General features: G+C 45.0%; 1 protein-coding gene across 1 annotated transcript; it reads left to right on the forward strand.

Annotated features, from left to right (window-relative positions):
* Positions 1-845: 845 nt before the first annotated feature.
* LOC308280098 (patatin-like phospholipase domain-containing protein 4) lies at positions 846-1,610 on the forward strand (the record flags this gene model as incomplete). The annotated part of the gene is made up of 1 exon (XM_080720361.1): positions 846-1,610. The coding sequence occupies one exon, from the start codon at positions 846-848 to the stop codon at positions 1,608-1,610; it is 765 nt and encodes a 254-aa protein (XP_080576487.1).
* Between the last annotated feature and the right edge of the window lie 9,014 nt (positions 1,611-10,624).

Consider the following 10,624-nt stretch of genomic DNA (forward strand, 5'->3'; position numbering starts at 1 on the left):
ACATATGGCCGTTTATGCCCATCTGATTTGTTACGGGCATAGACGGCCCCTCTTGTGGCCCTATATGCCTCGGTATGACATCACCCTTTGCCCCTCTCTGATTGGCTACGGGCTAGGGGTGGGCGATAGGGTGATAATTATCGTTGAGACCATACAGTCTCCACGATATGCCTTTTCAAAGGTATCGTATCGTGATACAATTGAGGGAGCCTTATAAAAATCCTGTTTAATCGTTAATACAGAGATTAATTGCAGAATTCAATTTAAACCTGCATTTTGGTCTAAATCAGTAGTTCTCAAACTTTAAAATGTCAAGGTCTCCACTTAACTCTGACAGTATACAAATGGAACCAAATGGACCCGTAAGGGTCCATTTGGTTTCATTTGTATACTGTCAGAGTTACATACTTGTAAAGTTCAATTTAGACCTCCCAAAAACCCAGAGAGTCTAGTTGTTGTCAAGTAACTTGAAAAATAACCATAAAAACCAACATGAAAAAAATCGTGATAAAATCGTGTATCGTGATACAGCTTGGGGAAATATGATGATATTGTATTTTTCCATATCGCCCACCCCTACGGGCCCATGGCATAAACACAGACACACACACACACAGACATAAATATATTTGACTAATGTATGTATGGCCCGTATATGGCCTACTTATGCGCCAGTAGAGTGCACACAGGCCTCACTTGTTGATGGTGACGTCATCGAGAATGCTGGTCCCTCATTGGCTGTTGATGGTGACGTCATCACCCCGTTGATGACGTCACTCTGTGTTATTTCAAGGCTACTAACAGTCGAATATGATTCAACATGATGAATGAGTGAAGGTGGCAGAATGGCCGTGGTCAACCTGTCCTTCTCTGCATGCGGCTTCCTGGGAATCTACCATCTGGGCGCCGTGGGGGCCGTCCTCCGGCACGGGGCCCGGCTGCAGGGGGCCCTCAGGGCCTGCGCAGGGGCCTCCGCTGGTTCCCTGGCGGCCGCCACCTTGGTCACGGCTCCGCACAAGTTAGAGCTCTGCAAAGAGTTCACCTACAGCTTTGCCGACGAGGTGAGGAGACAGAAGCTCGGAGCCATGACGCCAGGCTACGACTTCATGCTCACACTACGGGAGGGCATGGAGGCCATTCTGCCCGCTGATGCCCACAGCCTGGCCACCGACCGCCTGCACGTCTCCATCACGCACTCCGGGAGCCGCAGGAACGCCATCGTGTCCCGCTTCGCCTCCAGGGACGAGCTCATACAGGCACTGCTGGCCAGTAGTTTTGTGCCCGTCTATGCTGGATTCAGACCGATAGAGTTCCGAGGACAGACATGGATCGACGGATGCTTCTCAGACGGTCTGCCCATCCTGCCGGTGGGACAGACCATCACGGTGTCTCCCTTCAGCGGCCCGCACGACGTGTGTCCCGTTCACAGAGGACGAACCGACGTCCACCTCAGGCTGCCCAACATGATGAACATCAACCTTTCCAAAGACAACCTTGTGCGTCTGAAGCAGGCCCTGTTCCCCCCGCCGGCCTCCGCCATGCGGTCGCTGTGCAAGGAAGGCTTCAGCGACGCAGTGGGGTTTATGAAGAGAGAACACTGGATGGACTGAGCACCATGTGGTTACTGTGCGAGGAAAGCTTTGACCTGAAAAGAGAACGCTGGATGGACTGAGCACCATGTATGGTTACTGTGCGAGGAAAGTTCTGACCTGAAAAGAGAACGCTGGATGGACTGACCAGTAGGGATGGAGACCTAAACAAGGGTAGCTCGATCTATTGAGTGCCCGGTATCAATAAGCTTTGGGCTTATAAATCAAGATATCGAGCATATCGAGCATAGCGGCCCATGAAGTCATGTTTAAACAATCAAGACAAGAGGCGATCAAGAAATTATTACAGTACTATCCATAATATAAAGCCACTTATTGCACACTAATGAATGATTGCTTTAATAATATTTAATGATATTTGTTACTTTAGTCAAATTGTCATCTTCATAGATGGTGGTCAGCCACAAACTCACAGTCACAACAACTGGCCAATATAGTGGAGCGGCGTAGCTCTTGAAACATGTCAAATCGTTCAATTTTGCGATACAAGCGCCAAACTTGGTAGATATGTTGATTGATATATTAGAAACAAATCTGGATATCGGGCCATCAAAAATTTTGATTTTTCAAAATGGCCACTAGCGGTTTGTTAAACCTTCCTAAATCTCCCTCTAGGAGCGACAGTTTTAGTGATAGGAAGCTGAAATGTTGCATGCTGTGTGTGCATGTTCATGTCAATTGGTTAAAAGGGGGTGTGGCAATGGGAGTGGCCTATCATAAAAAGGTGCATAACTTTGATATAGATGCACAGATTTGCACGAAATGTTGTAGAAAGGTTGGTCACGACCCAAATAACATCTGAGTAACTATTCACACCATCTTCCAAAAAAGGGGTTTTCATTAGGACCAGTGTAATACCAGTGTAGTACCAGTACAAAACCAGAAGCTCCCTGTGGTCCAAACACCCAGAGGTCGTAGCGGCACGGGGCAGGGTGGAGGAAGCATGGCTTGGCTTTGCATGTGAGCCTACGGTGGAGAGACGTGGGATACTGAATGAGGATACTGCCTCTCACCATGCGCTGCCTGGACTCTCTGCACCCTCTCCATCAGTTCCTCCCCCTTGATGTTATCATAGGTACTGAAGAGAAGCTGTTTGGCCTCGTTCAGTATCCCGCGTCTCTCCACCGTAGGCTCACATGCAAAGCCAAGCCATGCTTCCTCCACCCTGCCCCGTGCCGCTACGACCTCTGGGTGTTTGGACCACAGGGAGCTTCTGGTTTTGTACTGGTACTACACTGGTATTACACTGGTCCTAATGACAAACCCCTTTTTTGGAAGATGGTGTGAGTTACTCAGATGTTATTTGGGTCGTGACCAACCTTTCTACAACATTTTGTGCAAATCTGTGCATCTATATCAAAGTTATGCACCTTTTTATGATAGGCCACTCCCATTGCCACACCCCCTTTTAACCAATTGACATGAACATGAACATGCACACACAGCATGCAACATTTCAGCTTCCTATCACTAAAACTGTCGCTCCTAGAGGGTGATTTAGGAAGGTTTAACAAACCGCTAGTGGCCATTTTGAAAAATCCAAATTTTTGATGGCCCGATATCCAGATTTGTTTCTAATATATCAATCAACATATCTACCAAGTTTGGCGCTTGTATCGCAAAATTGAACGATTTTATAGCCACGCCGCCCTACTAATAGAAAAAATAGTTATGTTCAGAATTTGTCGTCTCACATCTTTCCACGAAATATTAGAAAACGCTCAACAGTGGGCTTGATAAAAGCCCGGCTCAATAAGCAGGATCGATAAGGTGCTCATTATCAATAGAAATGAACAAGCTCCATCCCTACTGAGCAGTGCCGGCCCCCCTCGCCCCTTTATGGTTGTGCTCAAAATTATTCAACCCCTCTGGAAATTAGGTTTATATTAGTGTAGCCACTGTTCCTTTAACCTTGAACTTGTGAACTATCCTCAAAACCGTACTTTTAGGAACATTCATTTCTTGATTGTCTACCAACCATCCTTATGTGTGACATTAAAGTTATTGAAATAAAATGTATGTTATTAAAAATTATTAAAAGACTAATTGTGGTCTTGAGCATGTAGCCTATTTCTCATACTAACAATAATCTATGATCAAAAGTAATGAGGCTATTTAACCCTGTTACCATATCATTTTAATAAAAAATAAACATAAATTACTTAATCAGCGCACAAGAGTTTGACATATTGTCCTTTAAAGAGCTTAAACCTTAACCTTCTGCTGAGCTGGTCAAGTCATCATTGTGATGTCAGAACAGGTCAGTGCAAATGAATTGAAGAAAGTTAGTCAACGTCAAAAATGTTCAAAGTTTTAGTTGACGAAATGAACACTGATTGTAGTTGAACCTGTGGGGATCCTATTTTTACCGGCAGGATAAAGTTATCTCATAACTATCCCTGTGGGTCCCCCTCCCTTCCCCCACCTTTCCTACGTCCATCTGTGTCACTCTGTGTCTCTCTAGTCTCTATTGCCTAATTCATGCTCTTTCTTACGACAGCGTTGCCATTGAGAGCCCAAAAAATAACCGATCCATAGCTCACAACGCGTCACGGATGCAACCCTTTGTGAGCTTATAGATCGGCTGTTTTCTGTGGTCGCCGACGCACGACACCGATGTACGACTAAGTATGCCAGGGACATGCAGAGAATGTTAGAGAGGCAGGGGCTGAAATTTCTAAAAGGGCCTTTTAATGGAAATATCTAGAATAGCAGACCTCCAAGCTCACAACGCATCGCAGCTTGACGCGTTGTGAGCTCGGAGGTCGGCTATTTTTGCTGCTTGATACCACACTGAACTAAGCATAATCAAGTCAATACTGGAGATGTGTCGAAACAGCATGCATTTCTACACAGAGAGGGCAATTCTCTCAGCAAGAGGCTGCATTCAAGTTCAGGAGAGTTTGGACAAGGCAATTCTCTTGAATGCTGCCTTCAGGTATGGCATGGAAAGGGAGGCATTTGCGTTTCTTTCACCATAGTAAAAACCACATTCATGGTCTGGAGAGGGCAATTTTTAGAGACGGTTAAAAGGGCAGGGGCTCAAGCCCACTTTGATGTTTATGTGTGCACGTGGCTGCGTACTTCCTTCCTCCGCTCCCCTGTCCTCTCCTCTCCACAGTACTGCCCTGAATGGCTTTCTTTAAATGGAGCCCCCCCCCCCCCCCACCCCACAACCACCCCCCGCCTGGCGCCTGAGAATCCCACGGCGCCCTCATAGCGAGAAGACTCCAGGTCGGCTCTAATCCCATCGACCTCTCCAAAGTCCCCGCGTGAACTCCATTCTTTTTTTCTCTCCTCTCCACCTCTCCGTCGAGGGATGCTCCCTCGTGGCCTGAATGCTCATTTGGCCCCTCCTCCCTCTGTCTCGCTGTCTCCCTCTTCCTGTTGGATGGTTAGGAACAAAGAGATAAGGAATAAGGAAAAGACGCTCTGTGACCACGGCTATGTGCCATGACACTTTCGGTGGCAAAACTCGCAACCGGAAGTTCGATGATTATAGGTGGCAGTGAATGGAAGCCCGCTTCTGAACGATTGCGGCCTTTGTTTTAATACTTTTACCGCTTTGGACGTTCCCGTTTGCCCCAATTTTCAACCCAGCTCGTTGCCAATACGAACGCTCGTTCTTTTACCATGTCTGATGACTGTAAGCTGATGAGGGGTCGTGCGGGTGTGTACAGTAAAAATATCTCCCGTAATGCTGCTTTCAAATCTCCACCACATGTAAACATCAATGATGTCCAATTCACTTCCTGGCTCTGCAGACAGCTTGGCTAAAGTACACATATAGTACAATTGTAGGTCCAATAAAAACAATCTTTTTAAAATAATGAATAGATCTTTTTCTATAACATCGCAAAGGTAAGCTGCTTTTTGCTGGCACCAGCCCCAATAAATAAATAATAAATCTGGCAGTAGAACTGTTAACACATTGCCTGCCCCACGTTTTTTATTAAACTCTTCCAAAACATGTCAGGGTTTTGGAGCATTTTGACTCATTTATAATGAATATTTAGAAAATTTGTTTCTATGTCTATGAACAAATGGAGTATACCGATGGAAAGATTAAAATCTATACTTTATAAAAAAAAATAAACAAGAGTTTTATGTTCCATGATGATTTTTCAATGAATTTATTAGCGACTACTGCGCCTGCCCCAAATGGCCTAATTTGTTTAAAAAGGCTAGAAAAAAGGCTTTTTATGAAATAACATGAATAAGTCTCTTATTGGGTTGATTTTGTTGTTTCAAGCCAATAATTGGCACTGTGGCACTGTGTACTCAGTCTCAACACACACACACTCACACACATGCATGCGCATGCACGCGCACGCGCGAACGTCGCGAAGCACAAGGACCACCCTGAGCTCCTCCTATGACATTTCAGGCACACACACAAACACACGCACACACACACACACACCCCACATGCGCGCGCACATCCACATGCGCGAGCACGCACGCGCCCCTGTGGAACACCTGTGTTCAGTGGCGTCAATTCAGAACAAGCTAAGGTATGGCAACATGACTGGTGTCTTGCACGCGTGCCCTCGTGCAGGCACGATGAAAAGTACATTTTTATGATTTCCCCTTGTAGCCAAGGTATGGCAGCTGCATACCCCTGCCATACCCAATTGACGCCCCTGCCTGTGTTATGTCACGTGATTTCTCAGCTAATGAAACACTGAGACATTTCAGCGAAAATGAAACTAATGACAGACACACACACACACACACACACACACAGATCAGATGTGTAACTTTCGATGCAGAGGAACATTTGCTGGATCAACGCACGCGCAACTTTTTTATTTACCCCTTTTTGAGAGATCTTCAGCGGGGTGCATTCTTTCTTGTCCAGACAGAGGCTAGATGACCATTACACAACACAGGGACAACACCGGTGTTTCGCGTTGGATCATTGAGTTTACTAACTGTAAACTTAGCCACATGGATTATAGCTTTACGAGCCACTACAGCAGATGACTGCACTTTGGGAGGAGGTTACAGTGTATAAGGTAGGATTTTCATCGTGTCGTATCGTGTCGTGTGTGCAGGGGTGTCGCACCAAAATCTGGGCCCTGGCTACAAGGATTCACTGCGGGACCCCCATGATTGTTCTTCATAGGGGGGATTTAAAAAATAGCAGATGTACAAGCTCGCAGAGTGCCGCGCTGTGAGCTTGTAGATCTGCTATTTTTCAATAGCTAAAGTATAAAATAATTATGTCCCCTCCACCTTGGGCCCTAGTGTAGGGTTTCCACTCGCACTCCCCCCTTGTGACACCCCTGTGTGTGTGCGCGTCTGGTTGAGTTTTCTACACATTCACTCCTCCTCTCCCACTATAAATACAGAGTGTCTTCACCTAAATACACTCAAATCTAAACGAATTCTACTGTCATCTCTAGGCTATCAATCAACTATCTAAACTCTAACTCTAACTATAAATATCCTATATTCAAATCTCAACCGAGCCTCCCAACCGATCTTTTTTTTTTTTCTTTTTTCTCCTCAGCTGGCTAGCTGGCTAGCCTGGCTTGTCGCGTTTCAAAAAGCTGCAGACTTTTCTCCCTCTCTCTCTGTTGTATTTGGATTGCCTGATAACATGTATTTCAATGCAGTTTTTTGACCTTTTTTCTTCATTCACGTGAATGACCTGGTTCCCTTTGATGTTGCCCTACTGTATTAAGTCACAGGCAGCACGAGAGCACCATCAATTGTAAAACAATGAAAAGACTATAGAACGTAGATAAACGTGGTGGGCGGTAAATAGCTGGGCAAAATAGAACGTTTATAAACGGGCTGGGCGGCAGATGTGTTAAAGGTGAAATCTCGCTCTTTCAAAAGACCGTCATTTCGACAAAGGAGCGTCGGGAGGGTTAGCGACCCACCCCACGGAGGTTAGGTATAGTGTAGGGGTTAGAGTTGGTTAGTGTCGAACAGATGACACGTAGTAACAGCAAAACGCTCCCTCTGTTATATAATTGCTCCAGGAATATAAAAGAAGACACATCACAGGTGTTTTTACAATCACTTGCTTTTCGATGTGCACAGTACATAATGTGGCACTGAGGCAGCTAAACAGCGGCAGCTATAGTTTCTGTCTCGGAGATATCGCAAGATTTGGATTCCAGGCAGGGAATGGTGGAGAGTCTCGCGATACTAGCTAGTTCAAAAACTTACTTTGTGCTCTTTAGATATAAAATTATACAGCGGAAAACACACCGTAAAGCAACACAGCAGAAAACAATGTGTGACATGTTTTCTTTTATGTTCCTGAGCTGAGTATTTTATAAAGGTCCATATCTTTCAGAATTCTTTTTTTGTTCATGAGCTGTACAGCCGGCTAATGTTATTCACTTTTGCCATGTTTTGTGTGGATGGGAGATTGTGGGTTGGGGGGGTGGAGAGCAATCGCCGCCTTCGCACGTTCTAGGCTGATGAGTTTGGAAGATGGGTATTATAGGGGTGGATTAGATCAGCGGTTCAAGTGGGGTCCGGGGATCCCCAGGGGTCCTCGAGGGCATTCCAGAGGCTCCAATTAGTTACTATATATTCTAGAATGGGGGTGGGCAACTTTGATGATGGAAAGGGCCACCATATTTTCACATTCACTCCAGAGGGCCACAATGCATATACAGTAAAAATAGCGAAAATAGCAGATCTACAAGCTCAAAACGCGTCGCACTGCGACGCGTTTTGAGCTTGTAGATCTGCTATTTTTGCTATTTTTGAATTGGAATCCTGAAAAGTAACAATTTCATTTAATTTCAAATGCATTTATATGTTCTTCCTATGTTAACTTTGTGAACTTAAATACAAATATATTGGACATAATACTTGTAGTCAATAAGCTACTAATATAGACTGAAGTAATTAAAGCGAGTGGAAATGGAATTGTAACAGCTGAAATCAATCATATATCAGTATTCTGCTATTAATTAACCTGCGGGCCGCATTAAGTGAAGGTGAGGGCCGCATGTGGCCCCCGCCGGGCCGCCAGTTGCCCATGTATGTTCTAGAATGATGCAATTCTTGGAAATGTTGTGGTTTCCGTGGATGCGAGTCACACTTGCAAATGAATTCTGTCTTACCATTTGAAATTTCCCCATTCAAGTCAATGGGGAAAATGTATTCACTAATAAATGAATGGCCATATATGGAGATCTCTGTGTCAGTCCGTGTCCCTTTCATGCCCATATATGGAGAATGGAGATCCCTGATGTCATCAATATTAAGCCCATATCTTGGAATGCCCATACAGTATACACAGTATAGACAATCATACTGTGTCAGTGTCATGTGGTCTTTGACGTCAGACATCTATGATGTCTGTCATCTCCATATTTGGGAAAAGTTTAAGCGTTGCATTTCTCATTCAAGTCAATGGAGGAATTGAATTCACTAATACATTAAAAATAAACTATATTGCGTAACTCTTAGCAAAATGCAAGCACGCGATTGACGATGAAGCCGGTCAATTTGGCATATGGCTCAAGTGCGTGCCACCAAAACTGTGGGAGGAGTAAAATAAATGTTATCCAGAAAAAAAAATGGAAAAATTGAAACAAGTCAGACGAGTACTATAGTCTGGTTGCTCTGTTGACACTAACACTGCAACACACTAAATATAGCATCATAATCAGTTTCACCACTTTAAAAAAATTCTATGACGTCTATCACATCTGACATCATACAGTCCCTTTTATGCCCATACATGGACATCCCTGCATGTCTGAACCAGCCACACATATATGGGCTGTCTTCCTCCATATATGGGCATTCCCATCCCATTCCTGTTAGATATGGGCTTAATATTGATGACATCAGGGATCTCCATATATGGGCATAGAGTGGTTTCCATGACATCACAACATACATTTCCTTTATATGCCCATACACGGAGATCCCTGTCTGAACCAGCCACACCACTGTGATGTCACCTGTTTATGCCCATGGAGATCCCTGCTCTGAGTATCTGACATCACTGTGATGTCACAGTGATGTGACAGTGATGTGTCAGGGGAACCACAGTAGTGTCAGGCGTTATCCCTGCTCTGAGTATCTGACATCACTGTGATGTCACCTGTGATGTCACAGTGATGTCACAGTGATGTGTCAGGGGAACCACCGTGGCAGGCGTTACCCGTACGGGCATGGACAAGCTGTGCCGGTTCTGACAGTAAACTGCAACCTTCGGTCACAACCACTGGATTAGATGCACTTGTTCCATGAGAAATGTCTCTTGATCGGCCATGTGACAAAGCAGGCCGGGGGAGTCTGGGCAGGGGGCCCCCCTGAGTTGCAGCACAATGCCAGCTGAACAGGGGAAAATGTGCTGCCGCACGCATGATGCCTCCCGGATATAAGACATTAGCCAGCAGAATATCTTCAGGAGCGGAGCGCTGCGTTTGCGGCCACGGGGTTGTTAACACAGACGCATTGGAATGTGCAGCCGGTGCCATCTAAAAGGGCACTGGGTTTGATGAATTTCTACGAATCGCATCCCAGCGCCCCTCTTTCGACGAAACAAATATAGCAAAAGGTGCGTGTGCGTGTGTGCATGTGTGTGTGTGTGTGTGTGTGTGTGTGTGTGTGTGTGTGTGTGTGTGTGTGTGTGTGTGTGTGTGTGTGTGTGTGTGTGTGTGTGTGTGTGTGTGTGTGTGTGTGTGTGTGTGTGTTTGTGTGTGTGTGTGCGTGCGTGTTAGGGATGGGATGATATGAAAATGTCATATCATGATTATTCTGACAAAAGAAATCGTGATTTACGATGTTATCGCGATAATCAAAATCCATTATCCTGGGGCGGAACATTTGCCAAAAAATAGCCAATCTACAAGTTCACATAATAAAAGTTGAATTGATCCCAGTGCATGATGGAGGACGATATCACGATAAATAAAATCTCCACAACACGATTATTGTGAGTGTTTTTTATCACAATAAACTATATTGTGTATCGTCACATCCCTAGTGTGTGTGTGCATGTGTGTGTGTGTGTGTGTGTGTGTGTG

Source organism: Nannobrachium achirus (genome assembly GCF_963921795.1).
Source record: "Nannobrachium achirus genome assembly, chromosome: 24".
In the NCBI taxonomy this organism is placed as follows: Eukaryota; Metazoa; Chordata; class Actinopteri; order Myctophiformes; family Myctophidae; genus Nannobrachium; species Nannobrachium achirus.